The 22,735-nt window shown below is 60.4% G+C and overlaps 3 protein-coding genes across 10 annotated transcripts; all 3 read right to left on the minus strand.

The window, feature by feature from the left end:
* Positions 1–69: 69 nt before the first annotated feature.
* Positions 70–16,323, minus strand: EHBP1L1 (EH domain binding protein 1 like 1). 8 transcript variants are annotated; one of them, XM_080641165.1, is made up of 21 exons: positions 16,032–16,323; positions 13,284–13,341; positions 12,978–13,073; positions 12,571–12,624; positions 12,301–12,479; positions 12,080–12,222; positions 11,562–11,597; positions 11,409–11,474; positions 11,159–11,321; positions 10,245–10,989; positions 8,592–8,753; positions 7,990–8,147; positions 7,854–7,902; positions 6,786–7,430; positions 2,936–2,993; positions 2,762–2,817; positions 2,542–2,665; positions 2,178–2,310; positions 857–930; positions 659–773; positions 70–549 (listed from the first exon to the last, which is right to left on the minus strand). In XM_080641165.1, the coding sequence occupies exons 1-21, from the start codon at positions 16,133–16,135 to the stop codon at positions 450–452; spliced, it is 3,318 nt and encodes a 1,105-aa protein (XP_080497291.1). In that variant the 5' UTR covers positions 16,136–16,323; the 3' UTR covers positions 70–449. The 8 variants fall into 8 exon arrangements, with proteins under 8 accessions (XP_080497291.1, XP_080497292.1, XP_080497289.1 ...); XM_080641166.1 differs by lacking the exon at positions 8,592–8,753; XM_080641163.1 differs by having other exon boundaries at positions 2,178–2,277; positions 8,592–10,989.
* A 2,326-nt stretch (positions 16,324–18,649) lies between these two features.
* Positions 18,650–20,519, minus strand: FAM89B (family with sequence similarity 89 member B). Its single transcript, XM_080687564.1, has 2 exons — positions 19,876–20,519; positions 18,650–19,476 (listed from the first exon to the last, which is right to left on the minus strand). Exons 1-2 carry the CDS (start codon positions 20,173–20,175, stop codon positions 19,198–19,200), a joined length of 579 nt encoding a protein of 192 aa, XP_080543690.1. The 5' UTR covers positions 20,176–20,519; the 3' UTR covers positions 18,650–19,197.
* A 450-nt stretch (positions 20,520–20,969) lies between these two features.
* On the minus strand, positions 20,970–22,483 carry ZNRD2 (zinc ribbon domain containing 2). Its single transcript, XM_080687563.1, has 4 exons — positions 22,229–22,483; positions 21,982–22,133; positions 21,766–21,850; positions 20,970–21,367 (listed from the first exon to the last, which is right to left on the minus strand). Exons 1-4 carry the CDS (start codon positions 22,245–22,247, stop codon positions 21,024–21,026), a joined length of 600 nt encoding a protein of 199 aa, XP_080543689.1. The 5' UTR covers positions 22,248–22,483; the 3' UTR covers positions 20,970–21,023.
* Positions 22,484–22,735: the final 252 nt, after the last annotated feature.

The following is a 22,735-nucleotide window of genomic DNA, read 5'->3' on the forward strand; positions in this document are numbered from 1 at the left end:
ACCTTATCGGCTGAGCACCAACCCCTTCCGTCCATTGATAACCCCAGCTGCTCCGAGAAAGAGTCGGTGCTGTGTGGCCTTGTCCAACTTTATTGCTCACAGGGAACAGGAAGCAGAGGAGGGCGGGCGCGGCAGTTCACAACCACCCCGCTCCCCTGGGGCTGGCCACCCGGGCCCTGCCGTCGAGGAGGGGTTCTGCGCGGCGCTCCGGGGACCCCCAGGCCCCGCGAACACACACACACACACTCGCACACAGACAAATAAATACCGCCCGACGGCGCGCGCCGCTCAGTCCTACGGGACCCAAGGGCCGCCCGAGCCTCCTGGTAAAGGAGCGACAGCGGCCCCTACAGGCCGCGCGCGGCAGCCGAGAGGGCCGGGTCGTCGGGAGTGCACGGCGGGGCGGCGATGCGCCCGGCGACCGGAAAGCCGAGGACTCCGGCGGCGGCTCAGCTCAGCACACAGCGTTCGCGCCGGCTCAGCTGCCGGCTCAGCTTGCGGCGCCGCTGCTCCAGGCCGCGCTCCAGGCGCTCGTCCTCCTCCAGGGCGCTGGGGCGGGGCGGGTGCGCGTCAGCCCGCGGGGCCATGCCCAGCGCTCGGGGGTGCGCTCCCGGGCCCTCCCAGCTCCCCGCTCCCCGCGCACCCCGGCCACACTCACATCCGCTCCTTGTGGTCCAAGTCCCGGACCAGCTCGTCGCGCTGGTTCACCAGCGACACCAACTCCTCCAGCAAGAGCTGCTCTCGGTGCTGCTGCGCGGCCGTTTTCAGCCAGTCTGAGGGCGGAAGAGGCGGAGGGTCAGGAGGCACCGGCCGCGGCCCTGTCCTCAACCCAGGCCCCTCCGGCCCCATCTCCCACCTTCGATGGCCAGCATGGCCCGTAGCTCCCGGCTCAGCAGCTCGAACCTCCGCTCCAAGTCCTGCTCCTCGATGCTGGGAGGCGGAGGTGACGGGTCAGGGGAAGGGGAACGGAGAGCCACTCCCTGGCCCCCATCCACCTCACCACCAGGTCTCCTGAGGACTGGGCTGAGGGCAGAGCTATATCCTGGAGTCGGCCATCTCTTTTGTTCCAACTGTTCCCCAATTGTTGGAAGTTTATATTGTCTCCTCCCATCCCCCACCCCTTTTATTTTATTTTTAATTATTTATTTGAAAGAGAGAGAAACATTGATATTGTTGTTCCACTTGCATATGCATTCATTGGTTGCTTCTTGTATGTGCCCTGACCAGAGATCAAACCTGCAACCTCGGCCTACGGGGATGACTTTCTAACCAGCTGCGCTGCCCGGCCGGGGTGCCCCGCCCCTTTTAAAAATATAAAACAGCCCTGTGTGTTGCTCAGTGGGTTAGAGCATCGCTCCCTGCACTGAATGGTCCTGGGTTCAGTCCCAGTTGGGAGACATATGGGAGGCAACCGATGGATGTATCTCCCCCTCTCTCTCTCTCCCCCTAGAATCAATGGAAAAAAACAAACAAACATTTCCTCTGGTGCCCTAACCGGTTTGGCTCAGTGGATAGAGCATCGGCCTGCGGACTCAGGGGTCCCAGGTTCGATTCCGGTCAAGGGCATTCTTGGTTGTGGGCACATCCCCAGTAGGGGGTGTGCAGGAGGCAGCTGATTGATGTTTCTCTCTCATTGATGTTTCTAACTCTCTATCTCTCTCCCTTCCTCTCTGTAAAAAATCAATAAAATATATTTAAAAAAAAAATTTCCTCTGGTGAGGATTAAAAAAAATAATAAAATAAAATAATAAGCAACCCAGTGGGATGATTTGCATGAACATTACTCATAAACAGCAAGTATTAAAAATTATCCAAAAAGCAGGACTACAAAGGCGATTACTGCCAGAGTGGCTTCTCTGATGCCCCTGGGGAAACCAGCTCAGATCTCTCTGGCCTCAGTTTTCCTGACTGTAAAGGAACAGGGTCAAACTAGGGCACTCAGCCCCGACCTGTCTGCACCACATTTTTCTCTCATTAGTAAAATTAGCACCAATTTAAGAGGTACACACTTTAAACAGGAAATGTGGGGGGGAATAAGATGGCTGAGCAATTTTTCAAAAAGATCTTCATAGAAAGAAGAAAGCAATGGGTCGCTCTAATCAAAGTAGCAAAGCTTCTCTGCTCTGTGGGCCGTGGGTGGCGGGGTGGGGCCTGGACAGCGAGGGGCCAGCACTCACAGCAGCTGCAGCTGGTCCTGCCTCCGGATGAGAGCGTTCTTCTTGTTGACCAGTGTGAACCACTCCTGGATCAGCATCTCCTCCTGCAGCTTGTTGGCACCTGAGCCCGGCCTGACAGTCACCAGGCCTGCCCCTGAACCGGGGGGGTGGGGGGGGGGACGCTCCCTTATGGCATCCCAGAAGCCAGAGTGTGTGTCTCCAGCAAGCTGCTTCCCTGCTCAGGGCCTCAGGGTGCCCAGCTGTAAATGGGGATGATGAACCCAGTCTTGCCTCCCCCCAACTCCTCCCCAGGGCAGGAAGGGCTGCAGGACTGGGCAGATCTGGTGGCATGTGTTGGGGAGTGGACTCTAGAAGCCTGGCCCACCTGATGCCATAAGGCTCCTCAGCTGCGTCTCCACCTCAGCTGCCCGCCCATCTATCTGCCTCTGCTCCTGTTCCAGGGCCTGTAGCTCTGCGCACACGTACTGACTTGTGTCCTGGAACCGTTGCTGGGGTAAAAAGGGAGGGGGAACAGGGTGGGTTCCACCCAGGCCCTGCCTAGGAAGTGCCCACTCATCAGCTCCTCCCACCTCAGCCCACCTTACCAGCCCAGCCTCTTCCCCTGGGTTTGGGGATGGCTCCTCCAATGGGGGACTGCCACCTGCAGACAGAGACCAGGCTAAGGCACCTCCAGCTGACACCTGCCCCCAAGAGGTCCCCAGTGCAGGATCAAGGAGCAGCTTTGGTTGAGCTGGGTCCACCCCTTCAAAACTACTCACCAGAGGGCTGCTGTGGGGCTGGGGCTGTGGGTGGGCTGGGGGCAGGGCTCAGGCCTTCCTGTGGAGGAAGGAGACAGTGACGGCTTGGAGGGGTTCCCCAAAAATCCCACCCTGGACCCAGCCAGAGCCTGGCCCTGTGGTCCTGGCCAGTCGATTCGCACTCTCTGAGCCTCACCATCCTCGTTCCTGGGTCCTCACAGAGTATTGGTGAGAGTCAGGGGTGAAAGGCTGTGTAGCGGCCAACTGGAGCCCCTCCTTCCCCCTATTGCCCCCTCTTCCATGGATCTCCCTCTCCCAGGCCACCGCTGACTCCTGTCACCTAGTGCTGGCGTCTCCATCATGGCCAGGGCCCCACACAGGGACGGAGCTGGCCTGATGTGGCCATCCTGAGCCAGCACCTCCACCTACTGACCAAAGGGGGGTGCTCTCCTGTTACCAATTTCTATGCCTAGAGCCAGCCCCACTTCACATATCACTCAGAACAGGAAAGTTGCCTGGAACTACCATTTTAGACTGGAAGGGCAGGACTGGCCCCTGATTGCCTCGTCCCTGGCGACTCCCGGGGACAGACCTGGGGGCCCCCCACTTTCAGCTCAGCTGACAGCCAGGCTCCATTGATGGCTCCTGCTCTAGGTCACCCCACTGTCCACCCCACCCTGCACCCCTCTGAGAGGGAGCCCTAGACACCCCTTGCTCAGGTGCCATCTCTCTGGCCTGAGTCAGTGGTAACTCCTCACCAGCCACTACCCATGCCCTGCCTGCTAACACCCTAAGGCCACCACTGAAGGGTCTTCCTAAAACCTCCACCTCTCCAGCCCCCAGCCTCGTTGCCAAGGCCTACCGGCAGCTGCAGCCTCAACTCCCACTACCCTGAACCCCACCCAGTCGCCACCCACCAGCTGCAGTCATGGACTTCACTTCCCCAAGTAGCTTCCTCAGCCTGGAGTCAACTTGACCTTCATGACCTGGCTCAGCTCCACCTCCTCCAGAAGCCCCTTCGGGCTCCCATACCGCTTTCTGCTTCCCTCTTTGCCCTTCATGCCTCCGGAAGCGCCCCCTGAGCCCCAGGCTGGGCAGATGCTTCCTCCATGGCCTCCTGGGCCTCCCCCATCATAGCCCCACCCCCCACCCCATCATGGCTGTTAGTTACCCATGTCTCCCTGGCCAGAGGTAGCCCCGCAGACAGGGTGGGGCCCAGAGAATGCACTCAGAGTACACTGATTAACATAAAACATTATTATGATATTATCATTAAGAATAGCTGACATTGACTCAGCATTCATACGCTGGGGACTATGCATGGATTAGCTCATTTAGTTCTCCCAACAACCCTGAGAGGCAGGAGCGACTACTATCCCCACTTTACAGATGAGGAAATTGAGGGTCATAGATGAGGCTCACACAGAGCCTGGCCGAGGGCCCAGGGATGTCTAATCCAAAGGTTTGTTCCCAGCTTGGCCACCGATTTGCTGCTTGCCTCTAGGCTGAACAGAACCACTGGGCCTGTCTGTGTTCTTGAAAGTCAAATGGGAAGACACCCCAGCCCCTGCCGAAACCGGTTTGGCTCAGTGGATAGAGCGTCGGCCTGCGGACTCAAGGGTCCCGGGTTCGATTCCGGTCAAGGGCATGTACCTTGGTTGCGGGCACATCCCCAGTGGGGAGTGTGCAGGAGGCAGCTGATCGATGTTTCTCTCTCATCGATGTTTCTGACTCTCTATCCCTCTCCCTTCCTCTCTGTAAAATATCAATAAAATATATTAAAAAAAAAAAAAAAGACACCCCAGCCCCGTGTGACCTGGAGTTGCAGGCTCCAGACAGACACGGAGGGAAAACACAGGCCCCTTTTCAGAAAGCACCCTGAGTGGGTTCCCAGGCTTCTCTGCCAAGAACTTCCATGCCTTTGCCTCTCATCGTCAGGCAGAGAGCACAGAGGGAGGTGGCTTTACCAGGATCACACAACCAGTCACTAGTGCTGGGCCCAGAAGGAGCCCCCATTTAGGAGTTCAGGCTCCGAAGCTGGGTTCACACCCTTTGCCTCTTTCATCATCTCCCTGAGCCTCAATGTTCTCACCTGCAAAATGGGACCGTCATTCCCGCCTGGAAGGGGCATTGTGAGGAGTCCATATGGGTTGTGGAGGCAAGCCAGGCACACAGCAAGAGCTCAACCACCAGGCAGGCAGAGGCAGGACAGTGGAGAAACCCCAACCTCAGCAGCAGCTGAGCTTACTCACACCAGTGCTGGTGGGAATTCCAGTACTTCCTCATGTCTGGCCCAGATTCCCCTTCCTACACCCTTATGTGTGGCCCCTGCTCCAGGAAGCCTTGCTGAACTGCACCAGAGGCATCCTGCCCTCCTCATGGCATTGCTTCAGCCCCACCCCAGCTTCAAGGGGCCTGACTTCATCCTACTCCAGGACACTGGGAGTGCCCAAGGGTGAGGCCAGGCCTGACATCCTGCCACTGCACACAAGCATGGGTCTGGGAGTGGCCAATGAGGAGAAGTCCTCTGCAGTCCCATTGGTCAAATATCTCCTGTGGGACAAGAACAGGAAGCGGCCTGGCTTGGAAGGACCAGGTACTGAACTTGGGCCCAGAAGACTGTAGGATGAAGTCTCCCCTTTATTTTATTTTTTTTATATTTTGATTAATTTCGGAGAGGAAGGGAGAGGGAGAGAGGATAGAAACATCAATGATGAGAGAGAATCATTGATTGGCTGCCTCCTGGTCCATAGGTAGATAGACGCTCAACCATTGAGCTACGCCACTGGGAAGTCACTGACATTAACAAGGCTGTGTCCAGAGGCCAGCAGACTGGCTAGGCCGGGTGGCTGTGTCCCTCTGACTCCCGTCTATCACATCTCCTGTGGGTGCCTTTGGGCCCTCCCAAGGCTTCTGCTCCCCGGGCTGCCTCACCACCACCTGCGGACCTGACCCGAGAGGCCTGGCAGTTCCCTACAGGAGACCGGAGATTTCCTGCTGCCATGTTTTTGCTTGTGCGGGCCCCTCCACTTTAGAACCACCCCTCCCATTCTGCCCCCTGGGAAACCTGCCTGTCCTATCGGCCTGGCTCAGAAAAGGCTTTCCAGTGTATCCCCTCCTTTCCTTAGAACTCAGGAGCCATCCCGGGCAGCTGGAGGCTGGAGTGGTCTGACCGCTGCTCCTGCTGTCACAGGCAGGAGGATGCAGTGGGCAGACCCCAGCTGGAACGCCCACGGCCTGGACTTCAGTGGCTGGAGTCCTTGCGCAAAACCTTGCCCTCTCTGGGACCATCTCCCCTTTAAGATCTGTAGTGACCACGTGACACCACACCCCGGCAGACTCTGACCTGAGACCTGCAGGGGATGAGGGTCTCCAATGTCCAACCTCCCATTATCACAGAAAAGAGGAAACTGGTTTCCAGCATCTGGAGCTAAAGACCCAAGTCAGAGGCTCTTGGTGTTGGGAGGCCCTGAATGGCCCCCTTGGGTATGGACACCTTGCCCCCAGCTTGCAAGGCAGCGATGGCTACTGGTTGACCCTGGGCCACCTGCAGGGGAAGAAAGGCCCAGCCCACTCTAAAGGCCACGTGGAGTGCTGCCCTGAGTGTGACAACCTGGAGCCTTCTGGGACTTTCCTTCTAGAGCCCGACAGCATGTACCTAAGGAGGCCAGGGCTCTTCCCCGCAGTCGCTGGGGGCCCGGCGGGCCTTGCTGACTCTTCCGCAGGCACCAAGGTCCCTCTGATCAGAGTGCCTCCCCAGCCCCGCTGAGTCCCGCCCCCCAAACCCCCTCCTCCACGCCAGCGCTGCCCTTGGGGCACCTCGGGATCCGCCCCTTAGCTGCCCATAACCCACACCGCGGAGAGGACTCACCGCAGCCGTGGCTCCGGAGTCGGGGTCTTCCACGGAGAAGGAGTTGCTGTTCCGCAGCCGCGAGCGCCTCTTCTTCAGCAGGTCGGCGTCCCGCACGTGGGAGAAGGAGCCGTGCGCGCGGGGCGGGGGCACCGGCCCGGCCTCCCCGTTCACTGATGACCGCCGCAGCCGCACGCCGCCTCCCGCGCCCGGCGCTCCGGCCCCGTTCACCAGCCCCTCAGCCGCGGGCACCGACGCTCGGGCTCCGGGGCCCTCAGCCGGGGCCTCCGCAGAGCGCGCCTCCTGGGCGGCCTCGGCCCCTTGGTCCTTGGAAGCCCCCTCGGGGGCTGCCCCTTCCCCGTGGCGCGCAGCCTCCTTCAGCTCCTTGGGCTCCTCGGGCGACTCTGCCCGGTGCTCCCGCAGCCTCTGTGCCAGGCCACTGGCGTCCAGGTCGTCGGGCGGGCTGGATTGGGTGCTGGCTACACGGTACGTGCCAGCTCGGCCACCGCCCTCCAGCTGCACCAGCTGCAGCTCCTGCCCCGTGCAGAAGGCGCGGATCTGGCACAGGTATGTCATGACTATGAGCTTGTCCGGCACCGACAGCAGCACCATGTCCGCGGGCTCCAGCAGCCGCGACACGCCCAGGGCTGCGAAGCCATCGAAGGCCTAGGAACGGAGAGCTCGGGGTCAGCGGTGGCAGCCCGGTTGGCGGCTGTTGCCCAGCTACGCTGTGGCACCACCCTGGACCGCCCAGGGTCCCCACGACCCGCATGCCAAGGTTTGCCTAGCAACGCCTTCACCCTCCTATTGGAGGAAGCGTAGCAACAGTGCAACGCTCATGTAACCCAGCAACTGCTCGCGAAGGAGTGGTTTTGGAAAAACCCACTAGTGGAGATATGCTTTAAAACCCACACAACTAAACCGTGGAAAACGAACAATTTAAATTTTAAAAGACCAAAAGGATAAAAGGTGGCAGAACTTCCAAAAGCCACGGCTGGGGCCCGCCAGCCCAGATTCCTCTCCGACAGACATTGGGACCGCAATCTTGGGCCCTCCTTCCCGCCAGGCACTGTTCCCTCCCCATCTCACCTGCTTGTTGTTCTGCTTGATGTTGAGCGGGTCCAGGGAGGCATAGTCGCTGTGGAGAGAGCTCTGGTCAGAGGCTGGTTCACACTGCCCTCCTGGCAGGCTCCCCAGGTCATTCCTACCCCCTTTGGTGGCTCACATCTTGTCTGGGTAGAATCGGTGCAGGATGGCACAGAAAGCCAAACCATTGCGCCAGGATGTAGTAAAGTTGGTGACTCGGACGCCACGGTAGCCAGCGGTGACTTCCTGGCACCACTCCAGCAGGGACTGGCTGGAGCTGACCAGGGCAGGTAGTGCCTGGGGACACAGGGATGGGCTTAGGGAATGTGAATATGTGCGTCTGTCCTTGGGCATAAAACAGCCCCAGCTCTGGTTTTGTAGGAGTCACCAGAGACCACCGGCCAGAGCCTTGGAGCCAGGCAAGTTTCCAGCTCTGGGGTTATCTACCAAAGTCACCTAAAAGATCCGTGGCCCCCAGGCAAGATCAGAGGTCACAGCAGCCACACCTCAAGGTCAGCCCAGAAAAATCAGCTTAAGGATGTCCCACTCCATGCAGCCCAGGGAAGACAGGGTGGGGGAGCCAGGGTATCCTGAGAGAGGACGGGGTGAGGGGGCTCCTTGAAGCTGAGCCCGCGCCACCCCACCCCAGTCGACCAGGTGGGTCCATGCAGAGCCGCCGTTAGCTCAGCCCCAGGTTAGTGAGAAGCAGAAGACTGGGCCCTCGGCAGCCCCCATCCCTACCTGGCTGCCGGGCAGCCTCCTGTCCTCTTCTGGCTCCTCTGGGGAAGAGGCCCCTGAGGGCCTGGGCACCCCAGCCCCTGCCCCACTGGCCACCTGCGTCTCAGTCAGGCTGGCCTCAGCTTCTCTCCCCTTCTCGGTTCCCAAGACCCCAGCCTCTGCTTCCTGGGCCTCAAAAATACCAGATTGGTTCTCTGGAGGACCTAAAACTTCCATCTCTTCTTCACAGGCTCCCCAAACCCCAGGCTTGGCCTCTGAAATCCCCAAAACCCCAGCCTCCAACTCCTGGACCCTCAAAACTGCAGTCTCTGCCTCTGATCCCTGGGACCTTAAAACTCCATGCTTAGTAACTGGGGCCTTGAATGCCTCATACATGAAGCTCCCGCAGAGCCCAGTCTCTGCCTCCAGGACCCCAGAGACCTTCGAGTTCTCAGCCTCCAAAACCGTTCTTTCTGTCTGTTGAGTCCCCAGTCCCTCAGCCTCTGACATTCCAACCTCTGGCCCTGAGACCCCTGAATCCCCCACCTCTGTCTCCTGGGCCCCTGCTGTCTCAGTCCCCATCTCTGGGACCCCTGAACCCCCAGCTGCTACCTCCTGGGTCCCCAATATCTCAGCTTCTGTCTCAGTCACCACCCCTGGGACCCCTGAACCCCCAGATGCTCTATCCTGGGTCCCCAATATCTCAGCTTCTGCTATCTCAGTCCCCATCCTTGGGACCCCTGAACCCCCAGATGCTACCTCCTGGGTCCCCAATATCTCAGCTTCTGCTATCTCAGTCACCACCCCTGGGACCCCTGAACCCCCAGATGCTACCTCCTGGGTCCCCAATATCTCAGCTTCTGCTGTCTCAGTCACCACCCCTGGGACCTCTGAATCCCCAGCTGCTCTATCCTGGGTCCCCAATATCTCAGTTTCTGCTGTCTCAGTCCCCATCTCTGGGACCCCTGAACCCCCAGATGCTACCTCCTGGGTCCCCAATATCTCAGCTTCTGCTGTCTCAGTCACCACCCCTGGGACCCCTGAACCCTCTACCTCTGTTTCTATCTCGGGGACCCTTGAACCCTCAACTGTTTTCTCCTGGGTCCCCAGTATCTTTGCCTTTGTTGTCTCAGTCTCAAACCCTGGAACCTCAGAACCTCCTACTTCTGTTTCCTGGGTCCCTGGTACCTCGGATGTTATTGCTGAGACCCCTGACCCTCCCACCTCTGTCTCCTTGGCCCCCAGTATTGCAGGCTCTGCTATCTCCGCTTCTATTCTCAGTACCCCTGAGCCCCCTGTTATCACCTGGGCCCCCAATATCTCAGTCTCTGCCATCCCAGTCTCTGTTCTCAGAACTCCTGAAGCCCCAGCCTCTGTTTTCTGGGTCTCCGGTTCCTCAGACTCTGCCATCCCAGCGGCTTCTGACTCAAGAACCCCTGAGCTCGCTGCCTCTGTCTCCTGGGCCTCCAACATCTCAGCTTCTGCAGTCCCGCTCTCTATCTTTGGGAACCCTGATCCCTCTGCTTCTGTCTCCTGGGTCCCCAGAACCTCTGATTCTTTCATCCCCATCTCTGTTCCCAGGACACTCAAGACTCCAGTTTCTGCCTCCCAGACCCCCAGATCCCTAGAAACTGCCCCCTGGTCAGCTGTGGGTGGGGCTTCCTGGGACCTGCTCACCTGGGGCCTGGTGCTTGCTGCTCCAACAGAGGGGCCCTGCTCCAGGCCTGTCCCCCCAACACCAGAGGCCCCGCCCCTCACCTCTGCACCCTCTCTCTCCGGGCCTGCAGCAGCCCTGGACCCCTTGGAGTCACTGAGATGCCTGGGATGCCCTGCAGGTTCTGCTGGGGGTGAGCTCTGGATAGAAGGAGCCTCATCCTGGGTGCTGACCCCTGTCCTCCCCTGAGAGGCCCTCAGAGGAGCCTCAGGAGTTCCCTTCACCCTTGCCTCAGACATCACCCCTGTAGCCTCTGGTCCCTTAGTGTCCACGTGTCTCATGTTTGACCTCTGCTCAGCATCCACTTGATTAACTTCTGAACTCTCTTCAGCCTCCCCAGTTCTGACCTCTGACCTCTTAGTGTTCACTCCTCTGGGTCCTGACCCCTGCTCAGTGTCCACCCCACTGGCCTCTGGCCTGTCCCCAATGGTGCCTTCCTCAGCCTTGACTTTCTGCTCTCCCAACGAGTTTCTGCAGCCTCCATCCTCAATGCCTGAGCTTGGCCTGGCTCCCTGGGCCTCTGTCCCTTCCTGAGGGCTTGCCTGGGCCTGGGTCTCCCCAGCAGAACCCACTCCTGCTGGGGGAGCCCCTGAGGCTTTGGGGGCCTCATCTTTCCCTTGGGGGACTAAGGGCCAGGGGGCATCAGAGCCTTTCCGGAGCCGAGGGGCCGGGATGGGGGCCAAATCCTGGCCTGAATGTCTTGAGGACCTGAGGAGAGAGCAGGAGGGGGTGTTGGAGGAGTCATTTGCCCCCCCGACTCTCAGCCCCAACCCCCCTTCCCCTCAGATTGCTGGGGTGCTGGAGAGGCAGGTTGGTAGAGGGAGGGCAGCTTCCTAACTGGTCAGGGCATGGGGGTGGGGCTGGTTCCAAAGCTCACCTTGTCTCCAGTGGGGTTCCGGGGGGCCTTGGGGCTTCAGGCCCCACTTGGCCCCCGACTACAGTAGCTGGTTCTGACCCCTGGCCCCGGGAGGCCCTGGCTGGGGGCGCAGGGACACTCACAGGGGCTGGGCTGGTACCCTCAGTACTGGAAGGGCTGGCAGCTGGGGAAGAAGCAAGGAGGGCAGTGCTGAGGCCTGGGCCCCATGACTGGAGGTCCAGTCCCCATCCAGCCCCAGTCTGGGCCTCACCTGCCTGCTGGGGCTGTGCTCGGCCCTCCTCCTCCTCACAAAGTGTCTTCAGCTCTCGAGGGGGATCTGGGGAAGGGTTTGGAGGGGCAGGTTCAGATCAAGGCGAGCCCTGAAGGTCTGACCCCCTCCCTCCAACTAGAGCGCTGGGCCTACCTGGGAGCCGCCCCGGCCTCAGGGCACCGCCCCGGCCTGCGAGAAGAGACAGGCCCGAGAATGCAGAGAAAAAGAGAGAGAACCAGGAGGACAGACAGAAAAAAAGCCTTAATAAGCTAAAGGGAGGGATAAGGAAGCTGGTGACCGGCATAAGCGTGGGTGGTGAGGGTGGTGAGGGTGGACTGCAGCCCCTCCGCACCTTGGGCACAGTTGTTATAGGACAAGTACAAGGTGGGGGAGGCACCCGCTCTTCTCCAGGTGGGTGGAGAGGGCCAGGAGCATGGGGAATCCTGGGAACGGATCCTGCAGGACTCAGCCAAGGACCCAGGCCACCACAGGACCGGGGGCCAAGTTTGGACAACCAGGGTTGCAGGGCAGGGCAGAGCTGCCTGGGCAATTGTGAGCTCCCGTCACTGGGCGTGCCTAAGCTGCCCCTGTCCCACAGGGCAAGTGGCTTCTATGTGGCCCGCCCTCCCTCCGTCTTGGTGGTCAGTCCACGTCCACGGCTGTGAGCCCACCTGGCTGGGGTGCGTGAGCCCGAGCCTCAGGGGCCCCTGGACCATTAGCCTCCTCCTCGTCACTCTCAGCAAAGTCGTCCAAGTTGCCCACGTCACTCGGCTTCACGCTCATAAGGCTCGCAAGACTCTGCATGTCATCGTCCCTGGGGGTCAGAGGTCAGGAGTAAGGGTTGGGGTCAGAGATTGAAAACTAGGGCCAAGGAGGGCGGGCAGACACTCACGTGGCACGGCCCTCTCGCAGCAGCACCCCCGAGAGGGTGAGGCTCAACTCCGCATGTACCACCTTCACCGACTTGGCCTTCAGCCGCAGCCGCAGCGGAACTTGGGCAGGCACAGGCCCCGCGTGGCGGGCCAGGTCCACCTCGGCCGAGGCCAGCACCTTCCGCTGCCCCTTGGACTCCTGTGGGCCAGGGGGAGGGGCCGGAGGAATGAGTACAGTGCTGCCCCAGAGTCCCCAAGACCCCCGCCCCCAGCCCACCACAGGCACTCACATTTTCAATAACAAACGTCCACTCTTTGGCCTCATACTGGTCCACGTGGGGGTCCTGGGAAAAGGGAGCATTGGTGAGCACAGGGGCTGCTGGGTAGGGGCAGGGCGGGGAGAAGAGCCTGTGCCGGCTCAGGGGGTGTTTGGTTGGGGCCTTCCCACGTGCTGGTCCATCCTGCCTGGGCTGCCCCTAGCTTCTCCTGATCCCAGCTGTCTCTCCTACTGCCCGTGGCAGGTCAATGTGACCTCCTCCAAGGAGACCTCCTGGCCACTCACGCTGAACAGGCAGCCCTGTTCTTGGTCTCACCAGTCTTTCCTATTTGGCTTGACAGCCCAGCAGGGGACCCCTGTGGTTGCCTGGGGCTGTGATCGCCAGCCCAGTCCCCTCTACGTGGAGGGCTAGAGACTCACCCTGTACAGGGTCACGGAGATGTCCACATTCTCAGGCACCATCCACACCACGGTGCCCCGGTATGGGTTCTGGATGCCCGGCTGCCAGCTATGGGCCTGCAATGAGCAGTCTGAGTCCTCCCCCAATCTGAACTCTCCCCCTCCCCCTTTGCCCTTGTCTTCAACCTTGACCACATCTTTCTCTCCATTCTGTGGATTCTGATCTGAACCGGAGTCCACGAAGTCCACCACTCCATCAGCCCTCACCCACTTTACCCACACCCCCTCACTGGCCCCACCCCTAACCTGTATCCCCAGCTAACATACCTTGGAGCAGATGCGTCGGTTCCGCCGGGTCCACACCACCACCAACTTATCCGGCTGCCTGGGAGGGGTGGGGGAGAGGGGGGGGCTGCTCAGTCAGGCTGCCCAGCTTCTCCATCTCCTCCAGGGTCTTCCCTCTGCCCACATTCCCCTCCCCCAGGAGAGGGCATGGACAGCCCTTTATCTGAAGCCACAGGGAGCAGGGCGGGGCTGCTGCAGCAGGGTGGGGCCCAGGGCAGAAGGGCAAAGGCCCAATGTAGGTCAGCGGGGTTATGAAGGCAGGGAGAAAGGGACCGGCACAGACAGATACAGAGAAACACAGCAAGGACCCTGCAGAGGCACAGACCAGGCTAAGAGAAGCCCTTCACTCACACTGTTTGTGAAGGGCATCTTAGGGTCAGAGCAGAGCAAAGCAGAGGCAGGACCCTCTGGGCTCAGAACAACAAAGGTGGGGGAAGAGTGCTAATTAAGAGGAAAAAGACACTCAGCTGACTTCAGAGGCCGGAGAGAGCGCCGCGCAAGCACGTCGTGCCTGCACAGGGTCTCCTTACGATTGGATGTGGGAGCAGAGGCATGAGCGGGGGAGGGATGGGCAGTGTGAGGGCTCCAGGTAGAATGGCAAGTGCAAGGTCCGAGTTTGGGGGGAGGCCCTGAGTCAGAGGAGGGGGCAGGGGGTGAGAGGTGCTCAGAGAGTCAGAGGGTCCGCTTGTTTTTAGACACCCGCCCAGGGCCTTCGATGCCCAGTCCTTTGCTGGGCCCAGGGACCCGGCCCGGAGAATCAGCGTGCGTCCCACCTCTCAAACCCAGAGCCCCGGCCCCTAGCTTTGCAGGGTGTCTGACTCCTGTGAGGGGCCTCCAGGAAGACCTCCAGGTTCTATCTAAGCTGAACAGCATGTTCAGGGCAGACTCGGAGGGCAGGCAGAGATGTGAGGAGACAGAGACAAATCAAGAGGAGAGTCGCCTGTGCAGGGCCCAGTCCCCGCACGGAGCTGACACATGGCGGGGCCTTGGAGGAAGGGGGCCCCTTTGGGTTAGACTCGCAGGGGTCCTCAAACTGGGGGCCAGTTCACTGTCCCTCAGACGGTTGGAGGGCCGGACTATAGTTAAAAAAAAAAAACTATGAACAAATTCCTATGCGCACTGCGGGCCCGGGACGAGTTGGCTGCTAAGCAGGACAGGCAGCGGCACCCGGCAGGCCGGATACATGTTCTCGGCGGGCCGCATGTGGCCCGCGGGCCGTAGTTTGAGGACCCCTGGGTTAGAGGGTCCAACTGCTGCCCAGGAGGGTGGGGATGGTCGAGGGCAGCACGAGAGCCTCCTTGTATCCAGTCCCATGCCAGGGCACTTGAGTTCGCCCAGTTCACTGCCCCTCTGGAGTCGGAGCCAAGATAAATGGCTCACTGGTCAAACCCTGAGGATGCTGAGGCCTGGAGAGATTAGGGGGCCAGGAAAGGTCACACAGCTGACCCTAGAGGCCTCTGGCCTGGAGCCAAGCTCCTCTCCCCAACCCCAAACAGCAGGTGATGGCCGAGCAGGGGTATCCATGGGGCCTTCCCAGAAAGGGGAAGTGGACAAGGGGTGCCTAGGGAGGGCGGGGCCTGGCCAAGCAGTCTGACTCAGGCTGGGCACGCCCTCCTGGGGAGCTTCGACCTGGGCAGGGGCAGCTTCCCAACCTGGGCTCAGCAGCCCAGGAGGCCCTGACGGGCCCGCTGTGACTCACATGCGTGGACATGGCCCACACCTTTGGCCTGCTCTCCCCGACCATGTCTAGTATCCTCTGACCTTACCCAGGGAGGCGGGTACCAGGTAGAAGCCAGAGGCCAGAGTTCCCTCCCATGCCAGCCGTGCTGTGCTGCCCCAGCCAGCCCGTCTGCTCTGGGCCTCGCTGAAAGGGCAAGACCAGGAACATGGCAGCTCCCTAAGGGACCCCAAGGTCCCTTCCTACCCCAGCAGTCCTTCCTCTTGGGAGCCTAAATTTAGCCTGGCGGGTAAGATCCCCTCAGCTGTGCCCTAAGCCAGCCAAGGGAAGCTGACACCAGTGAACACATATATTTAGGGTGTGACGCAGGGGCCTAGGCAGCTGTGGAGAATGAGATACCCCTGGGTCCTCTGGCAGTCCAGGCCAGGTCCTGCACCCCCACATGTCTCCCCCACCCCACTACCTTGCCCTCTCCAGGCCTTCTCCTCCCGGACCCACAACCTCCGAGGCCCCTTTAAGCCACTCCCGCCTCCCTCCTCATCCCTCCCAGTGCTCAGTTTCCCCTTTTAAGGACATTGTGGAGATGAATCCAGCCTCCCAGAGCCCAGTCTGGCTGGGGGGGGGGGAGGTTCTGGCTCAACAAGTGGGCAGGGAGGAGGGGACAGCATCCTTGTTCTGAGGCCCATGAAGGCTTCTGCCCCAGCCTGGCGCCGGCACAGCTCAAAACTGGCCACCTTGAACCATCCTCTGGCCAAAAACATGAGGCCTCCCTTCCCCCCAGCCCGAGCGCAGCTGAGGGAAGTGTGGGCGCAGACAGTCTCAGGCGGAAGTCCTGACTCCACTCCCTCAAAGCTCCCACACCCCCCAACTCTAGGGGTCCCACCAGCTGCAAGGGCCCTTCTCAGTGTCTGTGCCTGGACATCAGGGGCCAAGAGGGGGGCGGCGGGGGGGGGGCCACGTTAGTCCTTGCGCTGCGGACGGGGTTCTCTGAGGCTCCAAAGGCTGGATGGGGTCCCAGGCAGCCCGGGGTCCCGAGGCCTCCGCCCACTCACCATTTCTTGGTGCACTCCACCACCAGCTCGTGGTAACAGGCCACAAAATGGAACTTGGCGGCCCGTTTGCCCACGCGCTGCAGGCGCTTCCACACCGAGGTCATGGCCCCGCCGCCCGGCTCCTCAGAACCCGGGCTCCCGCTGGCCCGCGACCGCTGGCCCCGCCCAGGTCCCCATGGCTCCCGGGGCTCCTGGCCGCGCTGCCCGCCCCGTCGGTGCGGAGTTGTCTGAGGCTCGGACCCGGGCCGCTGTCCGGCCTGCCGCCTGTGGGTCTGGCTGAGACGGCGGGGCCGGAGCGCGTCGGGTCCCTGGAGCGCTGAGCGGAGCGCGCCGTTTCCTGGAGCCGCACCCCCGTCGGAAGGCGGGCGGGGCTCCGGCGGGCGCGGGCGCGGGGCGGGGCGGCCGGGCTTCCGGGGCCTTTCACCGCGACCGGGGGGGGTGGGGGGGGTGGGGGGGTGGGGGGGGGTGGGGGGGGTGGGGGGGCGGGACTGCAGCGCCCGCTCGTTGCGCTCCGAGGCGGTGTGGACGCGCTTGCGGGGGAGAGGGTAACGGCACCTCGGGGCCGCCCTCTGAGCGCTGCCAGGGCCGCCTCCCTTCCTGCCCACAGCCCTGCGGGGTACGTACCGGTAGCCCCATTTCACAGGCTGGGAAACAGAGGCCCAGAAAAGCGAAGAGACTTGCTCAGGGTCCCAGTGCGAGTCTGGACCAGAGCCAACTGTACTCAACACCGGGGCGGCAGGAGGAGGAGTCAGGTACCAGCCTGGGAGGCTCTACCTGTGGACAGCATCCATTGGCCAGGCAGAACCTGCCTCTTCAGCGGTCAGTAGGAAGCTAGTCCCAACACCCAACGAGCAGAGCTGGAGATCAAATCCTGTCCTCCAAAAAGTGCGTGACCCTGGGCAAAGCACACCGCTCTGAGCCTCAGCTCCCCCCTGTTAGATAGGAGTGATGATAGTTCCGCCTTTTGCAGTGACTGAGAGGATGAAACCTTGGAAATTGGTTTGTATTTGGGAACCTTACATTTCGTGAGGTTTCGTTAAGTAGAATCCGTTATCACTAACGGAGTGTGTGTTTCCGCTCCCTCCCCTGGGAAGTCGGCCTTGGGTGTTAGCCACTGTTCACACCTAGATTAGAGCCGCATCGCTTACCAGTCCGCCCAGTATGGTAATGAGCCGCAGGTGTCAAGCCGAGTTAGAGAACTGTCCCGGGCAGCACATTAGCCTGTTCCCACCCTGCCAGGGCTGGAGCGCTGCAGGGTTTGTGCGTGGACAGAGAAGCCTGGTGCTGGATAAACACTCCATTTACACGGGACGCCTCATCTGCCAGGAGTACCAGCTGAGTTGTCTCCAGGAGGCAAGAAACTGGGCGTGGGTCTGCGCAACCCCAAAGCCTAAATGTGCGACTTTGAGGTCCTGTTCTCTCTTCTTGGTCTCAGAAGTTGTGGGGTGATGCCCAGCCGGCATGGCTCAGTGGCTGAGAGTCGATCTATGAACCAGGAGGTCATGGTTTGATTCCCAGTCAGGGCACATGCCTGAGTTCTGGGCTCGATCCCCAATGTGGGGCGTGCAAGAGGCAACCGATCAATATTTCTCTCCCATCACTGATGTTTCTCTCTCTCCCTTCCTCTCTGAAATCAACTTTATACATATATATATATATATATGTGTGTGTGTGTGTATATATATGTGTGTGTGTATATATATGTGTGTGTATATGTGTATGTGTATATGTGTGTGTATATATATGTGTGTATATATATGTGTGTGTGTATATGTGTGTATATGTGTGTGTGTATATATATGTGTGTGTGTGTGTGTGTATATATATATATAAAGTTGTGGGGTGTTTGTGTGTGCATGAGGGAATGAGTACCCACCGTCCCCAAGTGTGCAGGCTTCTCTGGTGGGTTTGGCTCCCAGTCCCAGCAGAGTAGTCCTCCATTTCCTCTGTCTTTTAACTTACAACCCTCAAGGTCCCAAGCACTGTGGGGCGGGGCCAGGCTGTCTGTATGAGACTGAGGAATGGGGGTGTCTGGGACCTTGTCTTATGCACCAAAGCTTGGGGCACTGACCGCCATCTCTTCTTCAGGGCTTGTTTGGCTTCTGGGAGACCTGGGATGGCGACTTCACCCCCTTCTATCCCTGCAGCTCTTTCCTCCCACCCATAGGGCACTCGCTAGCTCCCAGGCCCTTCCCAGAAGTGCCTTCCCCTCTTCCTCCGAGGGGCCCCTTGGCCTGCGAGCTCTGACCCACCCATTTCCTGTGCTGCTCCAACTCCGCCCCCACTCGACTCGGGGTGGAAAATTTCTCTCCTTAAGATGGGCGGCTCCTTCTTCTTCCCTCCAGGCCAGCCAGGAAGGCCCAAAGTGAGTGGGGAAGGAGGTTGGGCTCCCAGGCCTCCGGCCAGAGAGGGGAAGTGACTCGCCCGCAGACACACAACCGCCGGACCAGGCTGGGCCAACTTGGAAAGCTCCACAGTCCGTCTGGGGGAGGATTCGCACCCTGCCGCCGCCAAACCTCACTCAGGGTCCCGGCGCCACCTGCCGGCGGAGCACGGGACCGCACTTGCCAGAAACACCGCTATCTTCCCGTCCCAGAACCAAGCAGTCAGAACACTGGAACGCTGAGAGTATTTATTTATCTATGCGCCCAGGAGGCTGGCCCCTAAACTTAAATATCCTGCACAGAGTCTTGGCCCTCCAGGCTGTGGGCGGGTGCAAGATTGGGTCCTGGAGCCCTTGTCGAGGGCAGTGGAACCCAGGGACCAGAGGTGGCATGCCCCTGAGCCAGCAGCTGCCAACAGCAGCAAAAGGTGAAAAGGAGATGGGAGCCAGATACTCATCCCAATCCCAGAGATACCCAGGGAGGGCAAGATGCTTTGGGCCCACTGACAGACGGAAGGCTGGCTAAGCTGAGGTGCATACATGTGGAAGAAGTGGAGGTCCAGTGCCATGGGCAGAGGCTGTAGCCCAGGTGCCTGCCCCAGTGCCAGCTAACCCAAGATAGGAGAGGAGGTTGGCAGTTGTGCCTCTGAGGGACCCAGGCCTTGCCCTCCTGTGGAGTGAGGTGGTATGGGGGAAAGCAGGCACTATAGTCTGAGTACTTGTTGAGGGGTAAGTTTCTGAGCCTTTTGCATGGGTACATGCCCGCCCCCTCCCCCCAGCTCTTCAGAGGTTGATATGGAAGGCATCTTGCAGCCACTGGTCACGGGCATTGTGTGTCTGGGGCACAGTGAGGGGAGGTGGGTCTGGGGGCAGGCTGGCATCAGGAGGTTCGTCGTCATCAGATAGGCCAGCATCAGGTGGGTAGGAGCTGTCTGAATGCAGGGAAGATGACAGGTCCTGGCACAGGCTCAAGTCTTGGCACAGGTGCTTGTAGTCCTGGATTGACTCGTACAGGCCCCACAGCTGGCACAGCAGGGACATGTCCAACTGCCGCAACCCCACCTGCAAAAGACTGAGGGTGGGCTGGGGTTGGGGTCCAGGCCACCCTCAGCCCAGCCACAGCCCTAGCCATCTTCCCACACTTTCTAAGTACTAATGTCTGTGGACATAGACACCACCTGCAAGCTGTGACTCTTTAGCAAGTCACTAACCCTCATCTGTAAGGACGGAATGAAATCGAGTAAAGCGTTTAAAAACATATGGAACTACTGCCATAAACGGTAACTATAATTACTGTTACCATATCCCTTCTGACCCAACCGGCTCCTGCATGTCCTCTGAGACCCAGGCCGCGCTGGTTCCGCGCCTCTGCACTCCACCCCACCTCGGGACTCTCCTATTCGGCAGCAGCAACCACCCCCTCTCCCACCCAAACCCCCTGGCCCGGGCCCAGCTACTCACCATCTCTTTGCGCAGCGCCGCTAAAGCCGAGTCGAGGTTGACAGGGCGCCGCGGGCCAAGGGGACCGGCGGCAGGTCCGGCGTTGGCAGCGCCCGTGGCGCCGCGGGGCCCTTCAGGGACGCGGGCCGCACGGCTCAGCTCATCGTGGATACGGCTGCGCTGGCTGTAGACGCGCTCCAGCTCCCGCCACGAGCCCCCGCTCGCGTTAAGGAGACCGCTGAGGCCGCGCGGCAGCGGCGGGAGTCCGGCCAGGGCGCAGCCCGTGCCGCCCGGCGCCTCGGCCGAAGGCAACCCATTCATGGCCGGGCCGGCGCGGACGACAATGCCGACTCCTTCCCTCCAATGTTCCGCTCGGGCTGCTGCCCTCGGGGCCCGCACCCCGGGGCCCCACCGGCCGAGCCCAGCCGCCGCCCGCAGGCCGCGCTTTGTTCCTACCCAGATGCCTCCGACTCCGCCCCTGCCCCACCCCCCTCCGCATGGGCGGGGCCTCTCTTAAAAGGGCAACGGCGGTGGGCCCAAGTCCTCCCCTTCCCCCTGTGCCGCGGAAAGCTGAGTAAAGGGGATGGGTGACAGAAGGGAGACAGGCAAGTGGGGAGGGAAAAGACCAAAAGCGGCGGCCACGGTTCATTCACAGTTCTTTATGCTCCCCCCAACACTGTTTAATTATCCTGTCCAATTATAACTCCCAAGGAAAAGGATCTAAAAGTGGGGGTCAGGGTAAATCCCTACTTGGTCCCTAACGTGCAACCTGGTGCCTTGTGAGTGTCTGAGTACCCGGGCTGGGCAGGGAAGAAGCTACCAAGGGGACTGGCATCCCTGTCTCACTAAAGGGTGGAGAAGGAGCACTGGGTGGCTCAGGAGGCTAGAGGTGCTGCAGAGGCCCATCCCTCCCGGTCCTGACTTTGAGGAGGCAACTATCACTGAGTCCTCTCCCTCCCCATCACCCCCCCGAGTGGGGAAACTGAGCAGAAACAAGCCCAACTCATGTCTCGGGACATCAAGGAGATTAGACAGTGGGAGGGAGAGAGACCAAAAGCAGGAAAAAGGTGAGTGCCGCTGGGGCTAACATGCACACTCAGAACCACGGAAAGAACAAATCACACAGGAGGAGCAGCTGTTTTTCTAGCGGGTTTTTCTCAAGCGGGGTCTCAGTGTTGCAGCTGCTGCAGGCTTTGCAGGGCTTCAGCACAAGCCCGGATAAGGCTACACAGCTGGATGCTAGCCTCCAGGGAGGTGCTAGAGCCCAATTCAGCTGAGGCCCAGGTCAGCTTCTGCAGGAGGGCCTCCTGTGTGCTGGCCATGACATCTGCATTTGGAAGCACAGCAGGAGGGGCCGGCCCCTGGGCTGCCTTGAGCCCTGCTGCAGCTCCCTCACAGTGCTCTGGACGGGGTACTGGGGGCTGAGGGGCGGGCCGAGAGCCTGAGGGGGGGTCCAGGGCAGAGGCGAGCTGGTGCTCCCGAGCTTGGGAGAGGGCAGCCTGGGCATTCAGAGCTAAAAGAGGAGAAACCGAGTAGAATGGTCAGGATGCCTGGCCCACCTCGGCCCTGAGCCACCTCCTAACTCTCTACTGCTCTGCTCTTTACATGCTTCAGATGTGTTCCCTGCCACTCTATAGGGCAACTCATTCATTTTCTTTTTCTATCATATTTACGTATGTCCTGGAGTCATCTGTCTCATCAGGACTATACCTCATGGAGCTGGGACCCTCCCTTGTGTCTGGCACACAGGAAGTGCTCATTGCTCTTACTGAATGAATGCTCCTTTATGGAGCTAAAAGGAGAAAGCGCCTTACCTCCGTCCCACTCAAGGACGCCACTGTCACCTCCCAGCACTACTGTCCCCAGGGCTCTATCACCACGCTTCTCCACCAAGCACACGCAGCCCCTCACCCGGATTATCTTTATCCACGTCTGAATCGAGCTCCTGACAAGCCACGCAGTAGATCTGCCGCTGTTTGTTTTGGAGGAGGATCGTCTATGGGTCAGAAAGCACAGGGGCTGGGGTGAGACGCCAGGCAATAGGGACCGGAGAGGAGAGGTTGGGGAAGGGCCGTGCGGCCTAGTCTGGGCCCCATCCCTGCTCTCACATTCCGAGTCCCTCCTCACCCCACAGTCCGCGCACGTGTCGCCCAGCATGCGGTAACCACGCAGCAGGTAATCGCCCATGAGCGAGGAGATGCGGTTCTGCCGCTCCCGCCGAGCTTGCAGCACCTTCGTTTCCGCTTCGGTCGGAGGCTCCCAGGAGAAATCGTCGACTTCTGGGGAAAGAAAGGCACAAGGGACCTGGTGCTCTCGCCGAAGCAGGTGGCCTCCCGGACCCCGCAGCCGCGGACCCCGAAGCTCAAATCCTCACCTGCACCGTTCAGGGCCATGTTGCCGTTGTCGCCGCTTGGCTCAATGGAAGTGACGCACAGGCAGAGCGCCTGTCTCCGGCTCCTCCCCCTCCGTGTGGGGCGGGGGACGAGGGCGGAAATGACGCCCAGAGGCTTCCCGGACGCCGCGACGCCCCGAGTGAGGCGTGTCTGCTGTAGCCCACCCAGCGCCGTTCGCGACCCCAGCGGGAACCCAGTAGGAGGGACTTCCCCGCGGTGACTCCGCTCCGCTCGCAGCGCACGGGAGTGACTGCGCAGGCGCCGTTCTGCGCGCCGGCTCCGCCTCTCCGGGGATTTCCCTTTCCGCACTGGCCGGACCATTGATGGGCGCGGCAGTGGCGTCATCACTACAACACCCTCGCTAATAGCAGACCGGCCCTTGCTTGCGCGTGGAGCCTTTTCAGGCCTCAGTACTTATCACTTCAACCTGCAAGGCGGGCCAGCAGAGACCATTCTCACTTTCTATACCGTTCAGCCTATTTGCATGT

The sequence above is a fragment of the Plecotus auritus genome, assembly GCF_963455305.1.
Source record: "Plecotus auritus genome assembly, chromosome: 9".
Taxonomy (NCBI): Eukaryota; Metazoa; Chordata; class Mammalia; order Chiroptera; family Vespertilionidae; genus Plecotus; species Plecotus auritus.

What these genes read in the sequence shown, in the direction of transcription:
- ZNRD2 (XM_080687563.1), bottom strand. An exon ending in ACACGTGCGCGGACTGTGGG is followed by an intron (nt 21,851 to 21,981) that starts GTGAGGAGGGAC and finishes TCTGACCCATAG; the next exon opens with ACGATCCTCCTCCAAAACAA. An exon ending in CGTGGATAAAGATAATCCGG is followed by an intron (nt 21,368 to 21,765) that starts GTGAGGGGCTGC and finishes CTCCTCTTTTAG; the next exon opens with CTCTGAATGCCCAGGCTGCC.
- FAM89B (XM_080687564.1), bottom strand. Translation starts at nt 20,175, where the DNA reads ATGAATGGGTTGCCTTCGGCCGAGGCGCCGGGCGGCACGGGCTGCGCC. An exon ending in CGGCGCTGCGCAAAGAGATG is followed by an intron (nt 19,477 to 19,875) that starts GTGAGTAGCTGG and finishes AGTCTTTTGCAG; the next exon opens with GTGGGGTTGCGGCAGTTGGA.
- EHBP1L1 (XM_080641163.1), bottom strand. Translation starts at nt 16,135, where the DNA reads ATGACCTCGGTGTGGAAGCGCCTGCAGCGCGTGGGCAAACGGGCCGCC. An exon ending in GGAGGCTGCCCGGCAGCCAG is followed by an intron (nt 8,148 to 8,591) that starts GTAGGGATGGGG and finishes CTGTGTCCCCAG; the next exon opens with GCACTACCTGCCCTGGTCAG. An exon ending in GAGGAGCCTTATGGCATCAG is followed by an intron (nt 2,278 to 2,541) that starts GTGGGCCAGGCT and finishes GGCCGGGCTCAG; the next exon opens with GTGCCAACAAGCTGCAGGAG.